Source organism: Heterodontus francisci, chromosome 32, assembly GCF_036365525.1.
Source record: "Heterodontus francisci isolate sHetFra1 chromosome 32, sHetFra1.hap1, whole genome shotgun sequence".
Lineage (NCBI taxonomy): Eukaryota > Metazoa > Chordata > Chondrichthyes > Heterodontiformes > Heterodontidae > Heterodontus > Heterodontus francisci.
The window spans coordinates 12902309-12925781 of record NC_090402.1 but is presented as its reverse complement, the minus strand read 5'-3'; the positions used below and the strand labels follow the sequence as shown (position 1 = coordinate 12925781).

The following is a 23473-nucleotide window of genomic DNA, read 5'->3' as shown; positions in this document are numbered from 1 at the left end:
TAGCTCAGGCTACACTGGCCAACTGGCTCCTGTTGCCAGATTGAAATAGACTAACTAATTGTACCAGAGTCCTGGCCCAAAGGATTCAGTCCCAACAAGGCTATACTGCACTGCTACATTGTTGTAGCTCAAGAGACAATTAAGACTTTTGTTTCTTCAATAAACAAAAAAAAAATCATCAAAAAAAAGTTTTGCTAATTTACCTTTCAACACTGTTCAGGTAGGAAGACCCATCATGACCTCCAACTGCATACAAAAGGTCATCGAGAACTGCTACACCTACACCGCACCTTCGTTTGGACATTGATGCCATCATCCGCCATTCATGTGCCTGAGGGTCATAGCGCTCCACGCTAGAGATTGCATCACCACTGCACCAACCACCAACTATGAAAGGGGCAAAAATAAAAGTTAACGAGTATGATGTTAAAAAAATTCTATGTTCAACAGGGTCTCATCAGCCATGATCTCAATGAATGGTGGAACCGGCTTGAGGGGCTGAATGGCCTACTTCTGCTCCGGTGTCATAAACCATGCTATTGTTTATACTGTGTTGAACTTGTTGGAAATGCCAAGAGATCCATGCTTTTACGCTAACAATGTGGTTTTATTTGGCTTAATAAAGGGTTAAAATCTCATCAGTAAATAAACTGACTAGATACTGCTACATCAGTACAGTAAACTGTTGTGCTCAGAGTAACAACTCAAATAAAATGATTTATCGTACTAAGTTGCCATTTTAATTTTCTCCAGTATGTTATTTGTAGTACATCGACATTTATAGCATCGTGACAACACTGCTACAGAGCTACAACATACAAAACTGCAATGATATGAAGTCAGGATCATGATTCAGATGCTTTATATTGTCATAATAATGGGCCAGAATTTACAGTTGTAATGACGATAAACCCGTCAGTGTTCATCATTACTCTGTAAAACAGAGAAGCAATTTCTGGCGTCTGCACACACAATTAAATGCAGAAATCTGGAAGTTGCCTTCAGCGATACCCTGCTTCTTCACAGGATGTACTGTTGCAGTCTTCACAGATGCAGTAAGCACAGAATCAGTGGCTGAACGTGAATTTCCACTTCTTACGCACTATTCTTGCTGTAAAATCCTTTGGTAAAATTAAGCTTGTTGAATGAGATGTTACTGAGTTTTTAGTGGTGTAGTAAGTCATAATTACTGCTGGACACCTCTCTGGCCCTGAAAAACTAATTTTAAAAGTCTGGAGTGTCATCCCCTGCATCCCATGACAAAAACTCCATAATTTTTAAAATATTTTTTTAAGAAGTTTATGATATCTCAGCTTCTACCTTAATCCCGTATGTATGCCCCAATCTTTATTTTGCTCTCTAATATAAATTGATTAAAAAGTGGATGTTAATCAGTGCTATTTACTTCCTGGTTTGCTGTTTGTGGTCATTCTTCAATCTGATTGGCTGTTCAGCCTGGTTGATGACTTCGCACCTCCTGGACGCGCGAGATTCCCGATAGATGGTGCCAGAATGAAACTGATGCCATAGAGCCCAGTAATTCTTTGTGGGCAGCTTTCTTCAAGGTTAGCAGTGAGCGCTGTCCCTTCACCACTGACTGCAAAATCCAGGCTGTTAAATCTTTGGCAGTAGGTTAGAGATTAAGAAGAAATCACTGCATTAACTTACCAGCAAAAAGGACCTCCCCACATCGAATGGGTTTGCGAGGCCGTGTTCGGGGGCCCTGCATTAGAGGTCTCTCCTGTGGCAAAAGGAGATAATTTTTTGCCTCATCCAAGAGATCTCTGAAAAACATTGGGGAGGGAGAAAAGAAAAATCACTAAAGGTTAAACAATTCATTAGTCAAGTGAAAACACTGAAATCAAGATTAACTATTGTAGTGTAGGACAGACAAGAAAATGTGCTGTATGTAGTGTAGCTTCAAACAGGAATCAGACAATAAACTATGGGCTGAATTTAATGGCTGCAATGGTGGGCGGGAAAGCCGGGGACAACCCCACCGTGGCTGTTTCTAGAAACCCCAACACAATTCAATGCACTTCAGACTATTAATTGCATGCTGTCGGCATTTCCATCTCTTTAAGCACAGAGATCCCACCTCCAAGGGCTGCCAGCCAGAGGGCCGGTAGCTCTTCAGTCCTAGAAGCAGAGAGGGGGGTGGGAGGGGAGGGGGATTTCCAAGGGGGCAGCCTTATTGCCCAGGGTGTGGCCCTCTATGGGCCCAGGCTTTTATTGGCTGTCTCCCCACATGTTAGGGAGCTCACCATCTGCTGGTAAAATACCAGCAGCAGTGGAAAGAGGCCCTTAAGTGGCCACTTAAGGGCCTCAATTGGCCTCTGGAAGGAAGGCTGTCCTCGACTTTCCCCGCCACTGATAAAATTGCATGGCGTCAGGAAGGAGACAGGCATTCCACCCCCACCTTCCCTCCTGTCCCTAGAGAACTATTAAAATTCAGCCCTACATGACTGAAGAAATTTGGTGAAGTAAAGTGAAGTTTCAACGTTTTGTGCAAAATGCACCTGAATTTTTGACCTTTTTTGGAAGTGAAACAGAAACTGGCTACTGCCAACAGATCATCTATCTGACAGAGAAATCCTGAGCAGTCCTAAAGAGGTGGGAAAGACCTGGCAGGACCCTTTGTAATACTACCTCTAATCCAACATGCCTTCATATCAGAAAGTTAGAGTTTCTGGATTTTGCAAATGACAATGGCCTATTCCTGCTCCTATTGGGCAGCACAGTGGTGCAGTGGTTAGCACCGCAGCCTCACAGCTCCAGCAACCTGGGTTCAGTTCTGGGTACTGCCTGTGCGGAGTTTGCAAGTGACTGCGTGGATTTCCGCCAGGTGCTCCGGTTTCCTCCCAAAGCCAAAGACTTGCAGGTTGATAGGTAAATTGGCCATTGTAAATTGCCCCTAGTGGGTAGGAGAATGGTGGGGATGTGGTAGGAAATATGGGGTTAATGTAGGATTAGTATAAATGGGTGGTTGTTGGTCGGCACAGACTTGGTGGGCCGAAGGGCCTGTTTCAGTGCTGCATCTCTAAATAAATAAAAAAATAAACATTTCCTATGTTCCTATGTTAATTAGAATATAGATGTATCTACTATATGGGAGGATTGGAAGGATAAATTTGTAATGTCTTCAGACTAGAGTAGTTCCCAACTAACAGCTGTAGCTAAGCAACAGCTTTAAAAAAAAATGCCAAAACTTGAAAAGGCCCATTTTTCAGAGGTACTTATTATGATATTTTTGCATTTATATTGAGAACCTTTGGCAGTGAGCTAGTTCAGAAATAAAGTATCTGAAGAAGTCATTATGTCACTGAGCAACAATAATATGCTGACAAAGGGAAATTGTTTAGGATACAAACTGTATTAATTATGGAATAGAGCACAAATGCATCAAAATAGACAGATTCTCATTTCTTTAGTGATGGCTTACAACCCGTTTACGACCTGGTGAGAAAGGGGTCTAGGGTTCCCCCTCAGCCTTCACCTGGTCTTTCCATAACAGGTTTTTATTTTTAAATACACCATTTTGTTAGCTCCCACTTAGTGAATCCTTGTTCACTAACTTCCAATTATAAGGCAAATAAACTAGCCAAACAGGTTTTCTTACATTTAAAAAAAATGGTTGAACTTTATTAAACATTAGCTCTAATTCAGTTAACGCATACAGATACGCGATGCGCCCACATTAGCATGCATACGCAATACACACACATGCAGACAGAGACAGAAAAGAGAAGAAATAAAGTGGAAAAGTTTAAGGCAATATCTGAAGATGGCTTTGGTGCTCAAAGTCCATTGTGGGTTAAATTGGAGCAGTTCCTCCAAGCACTGTCTGTTAGTCTGTAAACGTTTTTTCCAGCCACAGCTGATCTGTTTAACAAGTCATTTCCTTGCCCCAGCAACAGTTTAAAATCAATGTACATATGACAAAATTAATATGCCTCATTCTTGGCAGGTGGGGGGTCTGCATGACAAACCTTTGAAAAAACAATTGGTTAGCATTAAATTAAAATTCAGAGACAGAAGCCAATCACATTATACACACAAATATATAAGACTGCTGAAATATTCTCTTATGTATAACTCAAGAAGCAAAATGCACATTTTATCGATGCTTGCCAATACTTGCTCCAAGCAAACTTATTTTTTAAAATTAGCTGCAGTAATTAAACTTTGAACTTTTAGTACCGCTGGGAAAAGCATTTTCACCCATTTCACAACACAAGGATTGCAGACAATTTCAAATAAAAAATCTTTCCGCAAAGTAACTGATTATCTAAAATTCCCAATTTGCATGCACATTTTGTTCTTCAGCAATCATTCAGTGCTGACCGTGTTCACGTGCCTGTCCCATGTTGAGCACGTCTAGGCAGCCACACGGCTAGATTAGCTCATTCAAAACAAAACTGTAAAAAAAAGTTAAACTTCTAATGCCTGTTATCAAACAGAATTTATAATAATCAACACATTTTTACACAATAGCATGCAAGTTAGTATATCTATCATAAGCAATACTTTCTGCAAGAAATCTTTAAAGAAGCAATTCTGAGAAAAAATTGTCAGTAAATTGTGTCTTATAATACACCTCACAGGCTTGTATAATTAGTTTTGCAAGTTAAAACCATATCAACTTACTTTCATTATAAAAAGACCCATTGTGCATTTTAATGCAATTTTTTAAATTGAAACTGTGAAGAGTACTTTTACTCTAATTTAGCAGTTCATCAATGATGAAATGCTGATGCTGGTGCTCTGCTCAACCTGCTTATATAGTTGACTGAAAGGACAGAATGGAATATTTTTTATGCCTCACCTATAAAAACTTACAATGTGAATAGAATGACCATGAAAACTACACCAAAGGTCGCATGCCTAAAAATAAAGCTCCCGGTAATTAATACCATATGATTTTGAAACTATATTTGAATCCTACAAGAAAAAGGCATTTACCTCTACAAATAAAGTAAGGGTTTAGAAAACCCAGCAATATGAATATTGAAACACTGGTTTCTGAAACACTGATCCTCTCCCACCAACCTTCCCTCACCCAAAAAAGGTTAAGCAGCCAAAAAAGAACACTGTTGAGCTCAGATGTGATCTCAATTTTAAAGATGACTTACAGGTACGATTATACAAATGCACGATGCCCTCCAGCAATAAAAAAAATTCAGGCATGTCCCAAAGCATAGTTGGCGCTTGAAGTAGCGAGTTCTCTCAATCAGTGCCAGAAGCAAGGTGAACAGCACTTCAAATGAGGAAGCTAGCAATACTGCTCATGTTCTTCGTAGGAATTGTGTAGAAGCAGGAGGCACAGGGGAAATATGTAAAATGCTAATCTCTGTTCCAGTTCCCATGGGGAAAAAATGAATGCCAGATTTTAAAGTTTTGTGTTTTTATAAAGGTATTGTCAAGTGGTCATAGAAAAGGGAACCCCAACTTTTATATGGCCTAAACCAGATTGGAGGGTAGGAGAGGTGAGAGAAAGAACATACATATATACATACAAACACAGGTGAGCAAGATGATATTATTGTGCAATATGTTTACTGTATCAATTCTTATTGCAGAAAGTTCCAAATGTACATTATTTTAATCCATACAATGCAGTTTTTTTAAAAAAAACATTAACACTGGAAAATGCCTCATTAGATACACTACCGCCTTACGAAAGCATTACCATGTCTAGTTACATGCAACGAAATTAAAACAAAAATTTAAAAAAAGATAGCAGCTTACATCTGCAGGTTCAAGATCTTACTTCTAAGGGGCTGGAATAATGAACCTCTTGTACTTGGAACAGATATAGATGGATCTTGCTATTAATAACAATTGCAGATACATAGGGCTGAATTTTATTCGCGCACCACACTCTGTGGCGGAGTGCTTTGAACTTGGCTGCATTCCGACACGGAAGTGCCGAAGAGCTCCCGTGATATTACACAGGGGGCTCATTTAAATAGAGGGAGCAGGCGCTGCGTCCCCAGCAACAGCGTCCGGCGCCACTGTGCAGGCACCATTTTTAAAGGGCTTCAAGCCCTTCACTTACATTTCAATGTTTAAAGTGGCAGGTTTTGAAAAATATTTGAATAAAATGTTATGCATACTTCAAATCCCCTCTCCTGCCCCCTCAATGAATAATCACAGTATTATTTGTCCAACCACCTACAAAAACATCGAAGCTGCCATAACAACTTCACCCCCGAACTTTCTTTCCTTAAACCTTCAACCCCTTCCCACCATTCCCCACCCAATCATGTTTGTTTTTGAAACTCCACCCCCCCCCCCAACCCTAACACCCCTGAAAATTTTACTCCTCCCCCCTCCCCACCAGGTTCTCGCCTCAGAACTCCATATGGAGTTCCAAAGGCGCGCGAGCTGCGTTTGGCGACCGTAAAATCGGCGTGGGATGGCCACCGCCTGGAGGCAAGTTCATTTACATGTCATTACTGTGCATTTAAATGCTTAGATGAAAGCAGCGGGGGGCCACACAGTGACTCACCCACCCCAACTGCCGGTAATGTGCGGCAGACCCTTGTCGACGTCAGGGGTCGAGGCGAGCCTGTCCCTGCAGAATTCTTACCAGACCCCCAGCTGCGATGCACGGCATCGAGGGGCTGGTAAAATTCAGCCCATTATGTGCATGCATGAAACAGAGGTGATCTTGGCATGATTAACATAAGACATAAAGTGCAGAAACAATCACTACTGAAAGCTTCCTTGGGAGGCAGCAGCAAAAAAAAAAAATTTGACCCTAATTTTTGTTTTAAGAAAAGCTCTGTACATCTCCTTTCTTGCCTTGGAGCACTGAGCCGCTGATAAACACATGAATAAAATAAATACAGAATGACAGATTTGGAACATCAGGCTGCACTCTGAGCCTATGGTTAGTATTTACAATCTAAATTCTAGCTCTTATCACGGGCTTCTACCACTCAGCGGAGGACTGCAGAGATCAAGTTTCTCAAGCAGGTTTATTGAAAGCAAATAGCAGCCAATGTCAAAATCAAATCATATCATAAAAATCTGGAAACTGCAGCAGAAAACAGATTTTACACACATGAATATAATTAGACAGAATCCATCATCGTGCATTTATGATTTTTTCTTTTACAAATTCATTTTACAAAACATGCATCAGTTATGCAGTGCTGACAGCGATTCCAAACTAGATGTTTGACTCAAAACACTGCACTTCAAAAGAAATGCACTGCCTTAAGTGTTTAGAGACTTGTGAGCAATGTGCACATATTTCCTGCTTCTGGATAGAGGGGGAAGGAGGAGAATGGAGATGTTTACATTGGCAAGTTACTTCCCTCTTTTAAAAAGCTTACGTTGGAGATTTTAAAGTACCTGGCAAGAAGCAAGTATGATTAAATGCGATGTTTCTGAGAACTGATATTTCATGAAGGGAAACTGTTAGGTCATCAGTCAGCTATCATTTAGAATGTCAGTAAGCAACTCCATGTATTTACAGCAAAAAAAAAAAATTCTTTTAGATCCTCAATGTAAGCCCTTGGTAACTGCAATTTCCCAGCAATGGTGCACAGTAGAGTGTGCAGTGCAACATCATTGCTCGATGATAAATACATTGCTGGACTACAGAACATTCAGGGTCATATTTCAGCTGTGTAGTTATTTTTCTAACACACAAACATCGTGTTGAGTGCAGATATGTCAATTTGTGCTGGAGTTGATGACAGTCCTATTATAAATGGCCTCTGGAAGCTATTGGGCTGAATTTTTGCTCCTGGGTCCCAATCCCACCATTGGGATGAAATGCAATTCAGGAACCCACAAATGGCAGCAGGACTAGAAGGCGATTTTGAAGCAGGTAGCCAATTAAACGGCCGCATCTGCAATCCCTGTCCAATTGAGAATGGTGAATGGGCCCCCGAGTCTGGAGGGCCAATAGGAGGCAATCCAGCAACAGATTGGCAGATTCACTGTCAGAGGTGGGAGCTTAAGTATGCAGGGAGGCGAGAGAGCACCTCCATTCCTGGTTACCAGCCACAAATCAGGAAAGCAAGGAGGCCAGGTTTTTGTGAATGGAAAGCGGCTTCCAGTGGTGTTCCACAGGGCTCAGCGTTCAGTCCCTTGCTGTTGGTGGTATATATTAATGATTTGGACTTAAATGTGGGAGGCATGATTGGGAAATTTGCTGATGACACAAAAATTGGCCATGTAGTTGATAGTGAAGAGGACAGCTGCAGACTCCAGAATGAGATCAATGATTTCGTTGAGTGGGCGGAAAAGTGGCAAATGGAATTCAATCCAGAGAAGTGTGAGATAATGCATTTGGGGAGGGTAAACAAAAGCAAGGGAATACACAATAAATGGGAGCATATTGAGAGCGATAGAAGCGGTGCGAATCCTTGGAGTGCAGGTCCACAGGTCCCTGAAGGTGGCAGGACAGGTAGATACAGTGGTGAAGAAGGCATATGGAATGCTTTCCTTTATTGGCCAAGGTATAGAATACAAAAGCAGGGATTTTTTTTTATTCATTCATGGGATATGGGCGTCACTGGCCAGGCCAGCATTTATTGCCCATCCCTAATTGCCCTTGAGAAGGTGGTGGTGAGCTGCCTTCTTGAACCGCTGCAGTCCATTTGGGGTAGGTACACCCACAGTGCTGTTAGGAAGGGAGTTCCAGGATTTTGACCCAGCAACAGTGAAGGAATGACGATATAGTTCCAAGTCAGGATGGTGTGTGACTTGGAGGGGAAATTGCAGGTGGTGGTGTTCCCATGTATTTGCTGCCTTTGTCCTTCTAGTTGGTAGAGGTCGCGGGTTTGGAAGGTGCTGTCTAAGGAGCCTTGGTGCATTAAGTAGATGGTACACGCTGCTGCTACTGTGCGTCGGTGGTGGAGGGAGTGAATGTTTGTAGATGGGGTGCCAATCAAGCGGAATGCTGGAACTGTATAAAATGCTGGTTAGGCCACAACTGGAGTATTGGTCACCACGTTACAGGAAGGACATAATTGCTCTGGAGAGAGTACAGAGGAGATTTACAAGAATATTGCCAGGGCTTGAAACTTGCAGCTATGAGGAAAGATTACATAGACTAGGGTTGCTTTCCTTTGAGCATAGGAGGCTGAGGGGTGACTTAATTGAGGTGTACAAAATTATGAGACGCCTAGATATATTAGACAGGAAGACCCTGTTTCCCCTAGCGGAGAGGTCAATTACCAGGGGGCATATATTTAAGGCGATTGGTAGAAGGATTAGAGGGAACATGAGGAAAAACTTTTTCACCCAGAGGGTAGTGGTGTCTGGAATTCACTGCCAGGAACAGTGGTGGAAGCAGAAACTCTCAACTCATTTAAAAGGTACCTGGATATGCACATGAAGTGCTGCAACCTGCAAGGCTATGGACCAGGTGCTGGAAGGTGGGATTAGATTGGGCGGCTAGTTTTTTCGGCCGGCACAGATACAATGGGATGAATGTCCTCCTTCTGTGCTGTAATTTTTCTACGGTTCCAGGAGAGTTAGGGCCTTTGGCCATCAGTGGGCAAGCCCCCCCACAATAATGGGAACTGCCACGCTTTGCTGCCAATTTTCAGAGTGCCGCCTACTAAAGGCCTGCTACCTGACCCGAACCCAATGAGACGCGTTGACGTGTCGCTTTCAGGTCAGGTCGGGTCGCTCTTCTGGGTTGGACACACACAGCAAGACGTGTTAAAGGTAAAAAATCTACTCGAGCTGGGATGTCAAGAAAGGAAACTCTGAGTCTGTGCAGTGAGCGTCTCTATGACATCATCACGCTCATGCTGCAGCTTGTTGCAGATTGGGAGTTGCAAGGTAGGTAAAGGGAACATTCCGGTGGTCGGGTCGGGCTCGGGTCCGATGTGGTTCTGTCGGGTTAGGTTTTTTTTTAGCCTCCAGCTCCAATGTCTACCCGTCCTGCCGCTAGGAGACTGCCAATGTTTCATGAATGGCCTTCTGATGTGACAGGTACCCTGTGCCTCCAAGGGGCTTAAATTGGTTAGCCGCCATGCCCGGACAGGTGGCCTGTATGCAGAGCCTGCCATCTCTTCCAAAGTCACTGCAAGATGGGACCACGTTGGAAAGCCAGCACGTTATTCGGGGACGTGAAATTGCAGCCTCACCCGCCTCCTCAGCCAAATGAAAATTCAACCTATTAACTTTTACTTCGCAACATTAGAATTTTGCCAATAGTATTCTGGCCAAATTAGAATTTTTAAAAAATGAAAAAAGAAAAATGAAATATCTAATTTACATTTTTATTTGAAGTTAGTGAACATCTTTAAATATTGAGTACTGATACTCCTTTAGCAGTTTACAAATTCCGGTCACGTATTCTGTAGATCGTTTCTGAATATTTTTTATTAAAAACAGTTTATACTCTGTATTGTGCACTGTGAAACAAGACACCAAGTACTTGAAAATATTTCTAACCCGATAAATCACTTCAGGAACACATTAAAATAATGGCAAAATACTGCGGATGCTGGAAATCTGAAATAAAAACAAGAAATGCTGGAACCACTCAGCAGGTCTGGCAGCATCTGTGAAAAGAGAAGCAGAGTTAACGTTTCGGGTCAGTGACCCTTCATCGGAAGGGTTCCGATGAAGGGTCACTGACCCGAAACGTTAACTCTGCTTCTCTTTTCACAGATGCTGCCAGACCTGCTGAGTGGTTCCAGCATTTCTTGTTTTTATTACATTAAAATAATGATTGTTTACAAATCAAGAATTGTTCGTTAGGATTATTGCATATGCAAGCCATCAGAACAGATTATATAATACCTGCTACAGAACTATTTGAAAAAGAAGAGGTAATAAGTAGGTTAAAGTCAAGATAGAACTTTAAAAAACATTAAAACTCAACATTCGCTCTTTTGTAGCATTGGGCTGGATTTTATTTGTGTGCCGCACTCTGCAGTGGCGCGCTTTAAACTCGGCGGCCTTCCAACATGGAAGAGCTGCCACACAGCCCCCGCAATATTATGCGTGGGGGTTGATTTAAATAGATGGGGCGGAGTGGCCACCCCTGATGACGTAGAGGGGACAGCCGCCGCATTCCTGGCAACGGCATCCGACACCACCGCGCAGGCGCCATTTTTAAAGGGCTTCAAGCCCTTCAGTAATATTTCAATATTTAAAGTTCCTGGTCTCCGGGAAATAATAAGATTTTATTTACACTCTAAATTCTGTCTCCCAGCCCCAAAGGGTAATTTATTTACAAATTTCCCTCTCTTTCCCACCCCCCCCCCCATTATTATTGTTTGGATCTCCCAAACTTTCTCCCCGAAACATGTTCCCTTTGACCCACAACACCTTCCCACCATCCTCATAGCCAATAAAAATTGGTTTCCCCACTCCCCCACCCTGAAAATTTTATTGCTTCCCCTTTCCCACTAGGTTCTCGCCTCGGAATTGACTTCCGAAGGCGCGCGAGGTACGAATGGCTGCAGTAAAATCAGTGTGGGATGGCTGCTACCTGCAGGTAAGTTTGTTTGCATATAATTTAGGTTCATTTTAATATGCAGATAAAGGACCCACCACCAAGCAGCGGGGGACCACACCAAGGTCCCTCAGCTGCCGGTAATACGTGACGGACACTTCAACGGTGCGGGTCGAGGCGGGCCTCTTCCCGCAGAATTTTAACAGCCACACCAGCCCCCCCACCCCGACGAGGGGCTGGTAAAACTCAGTCCATTGTGTTTAGAAGTGATAAGAAAAAGTAGCAAGCTAAGCTGATAAATAACAGAAAATCAGGACTACTAAAAAAGCAGTAGTTGTGAGTGCACATTAAGCACTGCCTAAGTAAACCCACCTATCAAGTCAAGGCGAATCTTTAAATCGCTACCTAGTTATAGGTAACACTTATAGGTCATTGGACTCACTAAATTCATATTTGGAATTATTAAACTAGGTGTTCTTGTAAACTGGATTTCCACAATTTTGTCAGTTGCTCTGCAATTCATATTGTGAGAAGTCAAAATAGATTGATCCTGCTTGATAGGAGTCATCATATTTCAACAACTGATTAAATCAGTGTCAGAACTTTCATTTTGCTCTCTTACAACTGACTGGAGGGCAAAATTTAGTTTAGTGATAATTTGTGAATTGATTACTGTGTAGTTGAAATTACATGGCTGTATATTTAATTACAAGTTATTCCCTGTAAATTCCTTCCCTTTAAGATCACTTAGATTCAAATATTAAACTCCCCCCAGCCCTCAAAAGAAACTATTGCCCCCAATAACACCATGAACCTTCACTAAAACTACCAGTATCACCAGAAGATTGCAGTCACCAAAATGCCTGAGCAGCTGGTGCCAGCCAAAAAAAGCCAAGGGTTAATTTTGCCAAGCCAAGCCATATAGACTGAAATCAAAATAAGTGCTGAAAAATCAGCGTAATTGATACAAGATGGAAACACACTTATATGGAGTTCCAAAATACCTATGACATGACATGATAGTGATGCTAAAATGAGTAAAAGGAGCTCGGCAGTAAACACCATGATCCTATCCTTGCCAGATATGTTTTACTTATCCCTACTCAAATGATCAGTCACTTTATGCAGCAAGTGCTGTGGTTGTATAGCCCCTTAAGTTCTGGAAGTTATTTCACAATACTGAAATGTGCCGTCAAAAATGTCCAACATAAAAGGGCATAAAAATCCATTATCATGCCAGCAACTGCAGTGCTGTTTTATAGACAGTATATTTTATATTTGTACTAAAAACATCAGTGCATTTTAGTGATTTCAGGAAGAACAATAGCAGATTTACTGGTCCATACAATGAAGCAACAAGTGTTTGATGGAGAATTGTCACAGAATTTGCAACTAAGCTGTGGTTTAGTTCAAAAAGTGCTGAACATTATAGTACATATTTTCTTAGCAATCAAGGCCAATATTTTGTGTGCCACTGTTTACAGCTTTCAAAGTACAAATGTCTTTACTAGTGTACAATGTCAGCAGATGTACTTTTGTAAAGTTGATAGCACCACTGCAAACTCTCCATGCCACACACCATTTGCAAACAGTAAGCAGGTGACATGCTTTGGGGCCTCTGCAGTTCTTGAGGGAGCTGCTAAAATGTGTTTAAACTTTACCATGGTTTGAGAAAGGGGAGGGGCTAGGTCAACAAGATGCCTGGTCTCTGCTTTGCACATGCTTCCAGGCAACACAGCAGAGATGAGAAACTTGCTGCATGGGGAGGCAACTACAAACACAAATCATGCCTTATTGCTCTGTAGAACCACACAGCAATTTGGAACACCGACACAATTCACTGCCCTGTTGACAAATTTGGAAGTTCTGGTTACTTCAATGAAGAATATTGGAGGCCAAGATTCTGTTTAAGTACATAAACATGCACTATGCAACACAATGGAACAGTGCCATGTCTTAAAATGTTCATATTTAATAAAACATAAGGTATACCAAAAGGTCATGTCAAAAGTTAGTTCCCCAACATGCTCAGCTGTTTAACGCTTTGAGTAGCTGAACCATATAGATCAGAAAAGACCCAAGTTCGATTCTCAGTCTATTTGGAGCCAGCTGACCTTATTGTTTATGACAGCAAGTGTACTAGTTACCTTCAGTTCCCTTGGGTTATATAGAGGTAATGTCAAGGGCAGGATCAGCTTCACTGTAATGCTTCATGTGGTCAAACAGCCATCTGAAACACATACTCAACTGGTACGTGGCATATTTGGGCAAGGTTTTATAGGAATCTGGAGCTTAGGAAACTCCATCTAGTGGTAGGCATATGCAGCTGCAGACATGTTTGTGTGACAGATTTAAAATAGGAAAATCTTACTGAGATATGACACAATGATGATGCCCAAACTTAGCACATGAAATACACTGGAAATTTATTATAGATTGCATCTTTCATTACTGAAAGAGCAAAAATAGCACAAGCCGATAAGCTCCAAATAAACAGATCTTCCAACATACAAATCTAACCACTGCTTTCTTAGAACAGACCTCCAGAACACATTCTCTCTGAACATTATAAAATTCCAGCTGTGTGGAAGTTAACATTGAATGGATTTTCTCTACTAGCTTCCCTAACCCCCCCACCAAAATATTGCTAAATTTCATTCACAGAATATCTACCGTGACTTCATTCACAGAATATCAAAGCAATTTTTTAAAAAGAAAAAAACAAAAATATAGCTAAATACCATTTCGAGCCATTTTAAAATCTAAACATAGACTTGTGCTGGTGAAAAGGTCAAGGCAATAATCTTGTCACTTGGCCCTATTTAATTAGCTGAGTGAGGACTAAATGATTATCATCACTATATATATTTATACGAAGACTAATTTGTTTAAAGACCAGGCTTCAGCTAAGGTTAAATCCACTGTACCTACCCAAGATTTTCCAGTGCAGTGCAAATGGTAAATTCTAACGAGCAAGATAGAGAACTCCTTTATCAACTCCATGTTCTACCCCCCAGAAAATAAAAGCAGGAGGCAGGATTTGAAATAGAAAAGTCTATTATTCTATAATTCCACTATAAACATTAAATCACAATGCATAACATGCAAATCATCAAAGCCAAAACAAGATCAATATTAAAGATCAGGCCTTGTATAAGAACGTCCTATGTTTGATGCCTAGTCTGTGCAAAGTCAGCAGTTCACAAGTGGAGTGGTTGAAGGGATGGCTACAATTGGCTTTAGTATTGGGGTGTGGGAAGGTTATCGAGAAAATTATTGGCTGGGGCTCCTATTTTGATCACTAACCAGTTGCTCTTGCTGCATGTGGACATCAGATGAGGACAAGAGGACAAGGTCTGCTACTTATGGTCAAAAAGCCTACTGCAAGATTCCACAGTACAGTACCTCACAGAACAAACACCCAACCCTTCAGGAGACAAGGGAGGGGAGAAAATTGCCAGAGAAAGTATGTAGGAAAAAAAGTCTTTTAGATCCTCTGTGTACAATACTGTCACACAGTCCAGTACACATTGGACATTAACATACGTAGACACACTACCTGCACATTTCATCACTTTTGATCAAAGAGTCAGTTCCAACTGTGCCAACCAGGAATTTAGGACTCAACAATGGCAATCGAACATGTTGCAAGACCTGGGGAAAAAATAATCAAAAAGGTACATACACAAATGAGAAAACACATAAATGCTTTGTATATTAGTCAGAAGTATAGTCGAGAAGCCTGAAGGCTGCAAATTGCAGCTCTGAGGATTCTACTCTTTGCACAGACCTTTTGTTGTATTCAAATAAAGACTGCCAGTGTGAAGGAATGGAAAATTGATCAATCTTCCATCTACTACCTCAAATTGTTCCAAGTTAAGTCAGTCAGTATAAAAACGTGCCCAAGAACATGCTTCATCCCCAATCCCAACACAGCCTTTCTATTTCCCACATCACTCTCATTATGATGACCTTATTCAAGAGGTCAGTTAGCACCACAGTGCTGAACTGTGAAAAGCTTTGCAGTGTGGATTTTAGCCCAACAGGTTATCAAAAACTCGATTTCAATATTTCAGGCAAACAGACGGCTGTAAATATCCATCAAAAATGTCTTGGGTCATAGGACATAAACAGCACTGCAGTGGAAACTATTATGGTCAGTTGCTGATCTGTACTAACTAATTACAGTTTGAGAATCTGAACTGTCAGCAGAGAATTGAACTCATGCAGTTTTGCCAATTTCTTGAAAAATAACATGTTTCTTTCGGGGACAAATGAATAAACTGAGCTTGCAATCTCCTGCCAGCTTATACAGTATTCCTCCTAACCTTTTAGCCTATGAGAAGCTTCTGACACATCCTAAATCTTAACTGTTCTGTACAGGTGCAACTAAGTTCAGACAACTAGACTGAACAGGAGTATTCCCAATCAATCACTTACATTATTGGTTAGCCTTGACCCCTAAACATGGCCATTTTATGAAAGGTGCCCAAAAGTACAGGTTAACCTGTGGTGACTATCAATTTAAATTTGATATGAAACCAATTTCTTTTAAACACAAGAAATGCTGGAAATACTCAGCAGGTCTGGCAGCATCTGTGGAGAGAGAAGCAGAGTTAATGTTTCAGGTCAGTGACCCTTCATCAGGGTTACTTCATCAGAAGCTGCCAGACCTGCTGAGTTTTTTCAGCATTTCTTGTTTTTACTTCAGATTTCCAGCATCTGCAGGATTTTGCTTTCATTCTTTTAATCACAGTTCTCTACTGCCAGCTGCAAATCTCAATATTACAGTCGATTAGAACAGGCCAGTAGGAAATGAGAAGTTTCCACTGTTCATGATCTCCAACCCAAGACATTTTTGATGGATATTTGCAACCATCTGCTGATGAATTTATTCAGTTAGATACTTCACATCCTTTCTACTGGTAGGTCAAAGTTCCCGATACTAACTGTACACAACCTCCTTAAAACCCATGAAGATATTTTCAAATTGGAGAATACTTTCAGTTGTAAACAAATTTTTCTCTCCTTTTTTAACTTTTTGGTAAGTCTATATGCTCACCAAGATGAGGTGCATTAGTCTAAAAATTAAACAGAATATGTTCCCATGTTGGGTACCTAGTGTCAACAGCACACACTTCCAGGCCGTGTACAGCACAGTTAGGTGCAGAATAAAGCAGCCTTTATTGCACCAGTGTAACATCTACTTCCTTCACCATCTACAATGAATCAAATCATCATTTTGTGCCAAATTTGATGTTTTGTAATTTGAATACAAGAATACTGACAGCTAGACTAAGATTGTTCAAACTCATTTCAAATAGGTCCCTTACAAAAAAAAAGTCAAGTCGGCATGCATCCCATCAATCAGAGCTCAATTCAAACCTAGGTCTCAGAAGTGAAAGGACAGCATGCTAATCCACTTTTTCATCCACTCCCTGGCTTTCACCATTCTCTGATTACCTGAGCAAGTTGTCCTCTCCTCTCCTGAATGTTGTATTTGACCCACGATACAACAGCACTGTACACCTGCTCCTCACTTCGCACATTCAACTCGTCGCTGGAAATTATATCAATCATCTGGTTTGCTGGTAGCAGCATGAACTCCTCACTCTCCATTACCTGGACAGAAAGGTTGAGAAACCAAAAGTTATTTGGAATTCAACTCCACACTAAAGCAGAACAGTCAAAGACAGCTGCTTTCAAAACAGTTAAACCTGAACAAAAATATCTCAATGTATCTAATATGCCAGTACAAAAAACATATCCTTTGTGAGTTGATTACCACAACAACCCTTGTACACTCACATATAGATATTAAAGTGATGAGGTAAGGATGCATAAAGCCATTAAGTGGGCTCTCTGATTTGTTAGGTTGGAATCTATAAGGAGATGAAACAGAAATTTGTATCAGTGTGACATCTGAAGTCTGATAAACATGAATTGCACACATGTAAAGTTGTTATATTATAATTACAAGGACTACAATGGGCGTCAATGCATAATGTATTTTAACAGAAGGGACTGTTCAAGATTTCATAACCCCTTCCTAATCAGCAGGAAAGTTGTCTGCTGCAAAGGAAGAGCCGTATTTCGCTGGTTTACTGCCTGTAGGAAAGTACACTAAATAGGCACACCCTGAAATCAATTACATGCTAATTGTTATTGCTGAAAGTAGTTTGCCAGCTGTTTGTAATCCTTGGCTCCTTTTCTTTTGGTGGGATGCCAGATCCACGTCAGCCATGAGCCATGTATAAAATACTTTTTTCTTAAAGTATCACCCCCAAGATGTTCAGTTGTGATTTGCTAGTGTTTTTATGAAAACGAAGCAGTCTGCTCCATCAGGTTTGACACTTTGAAGCATGATGGATGCATTTCATGTAAAACACATACAACACCCATGGCAATGCTCACTGAAGTCAGAGAGGATAAGGACAGCCGCATAATACTATGCAATGCAGAATATATTACTCTGCTACTAAAGGATAGCAATTTATAACCTGACCCAATTCTTTAAGACTACAAGATCTAATTGCAGGCTGAATATCTGTTTCAGGCCAGAGAGCAATGAGAAGGTATTTCCTTTTGCTTGTGAAGTTACTTTAAAAAAATCACATAATAAAACTGTACAAGATTTGCACATACAGCAGTTAACAACTGAAGGTGACAAATTTGCAGACAGAGTGACATCTGAAGTGTGAACAGGAATTGCGTAAAGTTATATAATTGCAGATGCTCGTAATCACAGCCTTAAGTTTTCAAAAAGCCCTGCTTGGGGGAAAAAAAAAGTGACCGAGTCACAGTAGAGAAGCTAATTTCTCACCTCTTGAAAGTTGTGCTGTGTAAACTTATCTGCCACCCGCAGCAATTCCCTACAAGCATGAGTGTCAGCAAATGCCCGAATTCCCAAACAATTGGATGGATCAAGCTGTCGCTTTAAAAATTCACAGCAGGTTTCTTGGATCTCAATCAGCTGTAATAAGCAAGCAGCTGGCAGCAGAGTCTGGACATTGTTCTCCTCCACAATAATCTGCGACGTGTATGCAAATTCAATGAGTAATTCCATGGCATGTTCATCGATGTCCCTAATCAAAACTTCCGTCTGTCTACTTTCTGCAAGTTCACTGGTGAACATTGCATGGAAATATGGACTGCAGGCTGCAAGCACCACCCGATGGGCATAGATTTTCTTCAGCCCAACAACAAGTACAACATCGCACAGACCCTGGTTTCTCCTCAATTGGTTGATGGCATCCAGAGTGAGTCGGGGGTGTTTGTCAGAGACATAATGCATGCGCGCAGGTTGAGGCAAGCCTTCAGGAAGCCGGTTTGGATCGCCAGCTGTACATCGGCTGGTCACATCCATTCCTGTCACCACTGGAGACATGAAAAGATCTTGAAGAGGAGGGGGGAAAAAAATCAATATTAGAATTATGCTACACAATGTTCATTAACTTTCATCCTTTGCCAACTATGATGATGCATCAGCAAGGCCATCTCTGTATAACACACAGTATGGCCACAATAATATGGCCTTGATTAGGAGGCCAAGAGTTTAGCCTGAAGACCCATCCAAAAACAGAACAGTAACTTGAGTGATGAGAATTATTCATCTGTTGTCCCAGGACAATTCTAGTCCTTCTTAACCAGATAACCAGAATTACAGCAGCAGAACTTGCTTTCAAGTATGGATAAAATGTGAAAGGTAGATAGGTTTTGAGCACTAATTACAGAAATAGATTGAACCATTTTCTTCATTAAAAAAGTTTCATGAAACTAGTTTCTGCAGCAAGCCACACGCTCATTACATAGAATGTCCAGCACAGAGATCATTCAACTCAAATGATCTATGCTAGAGTTTATGCTCCATACGAGCCTCCTTCCATCCTGCTTCATCTCACCCTACCTTCTACTCCTTTCTCCCTCATGTGCTAACCTAGCTTCACCCTTAAATGTATCTATGCTGTTCCTTAACTACTCCTTGTGGTAGTGACTTCCACATTCTAACCACTCTCTAGGTCAAGAAGTGTCTCTTGACTCCCTATTGGATTTATTAGTGACTATCATATTTATAGCCCCTAGTTTATGTCTCCCCCTTAAGTGGAAATATTTTCTCTACATCTCCCCTATCAAACTCTTTCATAATCTTAAAGGTCTCCATAAGATCACCCCTCAGCCTTCCCTCATCTAGAGAAAAAAAAAACAGCTCGAGCCTGTTCTGATAAATATATCCTCTCTATTCTGGTAGCATCCTTGAGAATCTTTTTTCCAGTGTCTCTGTATCCTATTTATAGTATGGGGACCAGAACTGTGCTCAGTCCTACTAAGTGTGGTCTAACCAAGATTTGATACAACTTTAACACAACCTCTGCTTTTCAATTCTATTCCTCTAGAATGAACCCCAGTGTTTGGTTTGCTTTTTTTTAAAAAAAAGGCCTCATTAACCTGCTATTTTTAGTGTTTGTGCTAGATCCTTTTGCTCCTCTACTCCACAGACTTATTATCGAAGCAGTATGTGGCCTCCCTATTATTAAAATGTAACACCCCATATCTGCATTTGAAAATCATTTGCCAATTACACTCCTATTCTGCAGTTTTCCTCAATACCCCCATACCCCCCCCCAATTTGGTGTTGTCTGCAAATTTTGAAACTGTACTTCTGATTCCCGAGTCTAAATTGTTTATGTAAATTGTGAACAACAGTTATTGCCGTACCAAGCCTTGTGAAACACCACTTCCCACATTTTATCAATCTGAGTAGTTACTCTTAACTCCTACTCTCTGCTTTATGTTCTGAAGCTTTTTAGTTTTTTTTTTTTAGAGATACAGCACTGAAACAGGCCCTTCGGCCCACCAAGTCTGTGCCGACCATCAACCACCTACTATACTAATCCTACACTAATTCCATATTCCTACCACATCCCCACCTATCCCTATCACCTACCTATACTAGGGACAATTTATAATGGCCAATTTACCTATCAACCCGCAAGTCTTTGGCATTTGGGAGGAAACCGGAGTAAACGGAGGAAACCCACGCAGACACAGGGAGAACTTGCAAACTCCACACAGGCAGTACCCAGAATTGAACCCAGGTCGCTGGAGCTGTGAGGCTGCGGTGCTAACCACTGTGCCGCCCCTTCTACATGCAGAAGGTAGGATAAGTTTGGAACTCTCTTCCACAAAAGGCAATTGATGCTGGATAAATTGTTAATTTTAAATCTGAGATTAATGGATTTTTATTAACCAAAGGTATTAAGGGATATGGGGCAAAAGGCGAGTATATGAAGTTCGGTCACAGATCAGCCGTGATCTCACTGAATGGTGGAACAGGCTCAAGGGGCTGAATGGCCTCTTCCTGTTCCTATGTACAGAGGACAAGAGCACTTGGTATCTAGAGACATAGCTAAGCACAGTCTATGGATCTGTAGTACATCACTTTCGTCAGTGTTGCTAACAGCAGAAAAATGCCTGGACTCAGGTTAGGAACGACTTCTAGCTTGCTATTCATTCTGCTATTTGTCCCCTGATTCCACATGCTCTGATCAGGTTGTGGTGTTATGCAATTAAATAATCGACACAAGTTACACTACTTAAATATACATTGTGCATATCATCAGGGAAAATTTTGTGATCAAGTTGACAAGAATAAAATTTCAGTAAACCAAAAGACCTAAATACATCAAATGCTCCTGAAAAGTCCAGATATAGATCCAAATCCACCACTGAGCACCCATGCAAATCGATTAAATGAAGACTTGAAAAATGGTCTCGAAAATCTCTTCAAAACTTCAAACAAGCAGGCAATTTTAAGGATCAAAGACAAACAAATCTGTTCAGCTAAAGCGGTGCAGACTTAGCAAAATGTTTAACAATATCTGGCCTCCCATGATTATTAACTGAGGCCTACGAAACTCCAGCTTGCTACTTTTTGGATTTTATAGTTGCATTCCAGATATCATTGACAAAATGCTGTTATGACCAGGTGAGAAAGGTGTCTAGGGGTCTTTTACTTTCTTCAACTGGTCTTATCGTAACAGGGTTTTGTTTAAAACACACTGTGTTTTGAGCTCCCCCTTGGTGAATCCTTGTTCGCCACTTTCCAATTATAAGGCAAAGAAATGAGAAATTAGGTTTAAAGAAAAGTGAAATTTATTAAAACAAATTTTAACTCTAATTCGGTTAACGCCTACGGATACACGTTGCACCCCACGCTAGCATGCGTACACAATACGTACATGCAAATGGAGACAGAAAAGAGAAGAAAGACAAAGTGAAAAAGTTTGAGGCAATCTCTGAAGAGGGTTTTTTTTGTGCTTCGAGCTCGCTGTAGTCCTGGATTGTAGGTAGTCTTGTTTTTCGTTGGAGCCCAGTATTCTTTTTAAACCTTGTTCACCATAGGAGACTTTTCTCTCTTGGGGTTCATGTGTCTTCAATGGGTCTTCAGTTCCGTGAGAAAGAGATGGGAGCAGACAGGAGAGAGATGTTCGCAGTCCAGCAGTTTTCTGAGTTCAAATTCTCTGTGGCAAGTTCAACTTCAAAAAATTCCGACAGTCAGTCAGTCAGTCATGTGACTAAACTGGTCTGACCACGTCTGTTTGTGTATTCGACCATCTTAGCAGTTAAGTTGGAATTTTAGCCTCTCCATCTTCAACGTCTGGTAATCAAAAGTCCATTGTGGATTAAATGGGAGCAGAGAGTGGTCCCTTTATCTATTCCAAGTACTGTCTGTTACTATGTAAATGTATTTCCAGTCAGGGACTTGGCAATTCCTTGTGATAGGCCCTCTTTTCTTCCCAGCAGCAATTTTAAGTTTTAATGTTCATGTGGCGAAATAATGTGAGCCTCAGTCTTGGCAGGTGGGAGCCTGCATGATAATGCCTTTCCAAGAAGGAAAGACTCATGTTGCTCTTGCCCTGAAGGTGTCCACATTCACTTGCTAGGGTATGATTATCCTCTGTGACTGTTCTTTACAAGTGAGCCTGGGCAGTATTGACAGGCTATTTGAACAAGGGGAGCATGAGAACCCAACTAGTTGCTCACACAATTCCCCTCAATGGTCACGGAACAGCAGAGCTGTTTTAATACTTTTAATAGTCATATTTCCATTCATTTTTTGATTCTATTCTCATGCCACTTATCACTTTCCCCTTCAAGGAACACTGGTAACCAACCTGTTCAGACCCGATTGTCTGGCTAAATAAGGGCAACTGCAGGCTGCTTAGTTACCAGGGCACAGAAGCATGTCCTCATCAGCTTTTGATTTTATTGAAAAAAATTAAAATTTTATGTAACAGAAAGCAGAATATTTGTAACTTGCACAAGACTAAATAGGTATTGAAATGGTGACGGAACAGCCTCACACCTGCTGTTTGCACTCTAAATAACACTGTTGAGAAAGTGGTAAAGGAATGCCGGAAAGAGACAGCCAGTCAAATGGTGTGGATCTGTGGAGTTATCTGCAGGAGAGAGATCACAGAAATATTTTGAAGACCTGAAATACTCTACTCTTCTGAAGGGTCAGTTGGTTAAGGCAGCAGTTAAGCATAAAGACCACAAAAGGTAGCAGGCTCGATGTCCCATTTTGTGTTGGTTAGCTGATCCTTACCAAGGCTGTAGTAACAGCACCTCAATTTATTACAGCAGGTACTACACTTCAAACATTACTTCACTGGCTGTAAAGCACTTCAGAACATCCTGTGCTCTGCAAGCCTTCCTTTCTTTTTAAAATTCTCATCCTTTTTTCAAATCCCTCTATGGCCTCACCCCTCCTCATCTCTGTAGCACCCTCCAGCCCTACAAACTTCCAAGATCTCTCCGCTCCTCCAAATCTACCCTTTTGAGCATCCGATTTTGAATCGCTCCATCATTGCCAGCCATGCCTTCAGCTGCCTAGGCCCCAAGCTTGGAATTCCCTCCCTAAATCTCTTCACTTAACTGTCCTCCTTTAAAGGTGCTCCTTAAATCCTTATCTGTTTGACTAAGCTTTTGTCACCAGTCCTAATATCTCCATATGTGGGTTGGTGTCAAATTTTG

The 23473-nt window shown here is 41.2% G+C and overlaps 1 protein-coding gene across 3 annotated transcripts in view; it reads right to left on the bottom strand.

The window, feature by feature from the left end:
* The window catches only part of LOC137347640 (kelch-like protein 20), a 38008-nt gene that overhangs the window by 12854 nt on the left and 1681 nt on the right, over positions 1–23473 (bottom strand). For all 3 annotated transcript variants that reach the window (XM_068012259.1, XM_068012258.1, XM_068012261.1), the window contains 5 exons: positions 18261–18832; positions 16901–17059; positions 14997–15091; positions 1669–1784; positions 204–387 (listed from right to left, as the gene is read on the bottom strand). In XM_068012259.1, coding sequence (XP_067868360.1) covers positions 204–387; positions 1669–1784; positions 14997–15091; positions 16901–17059; positions 18261–18824 — 1118 coding nt within the window. In that variant the 5' untranslated portion in view covers positions 18825–18832. The remainder of the gene's footprint in view (positions 1–203; positions 388–1668; positions 1785–14996; positions 15092–16900; positions 17060–18260; positions 18833–23473) is intronic.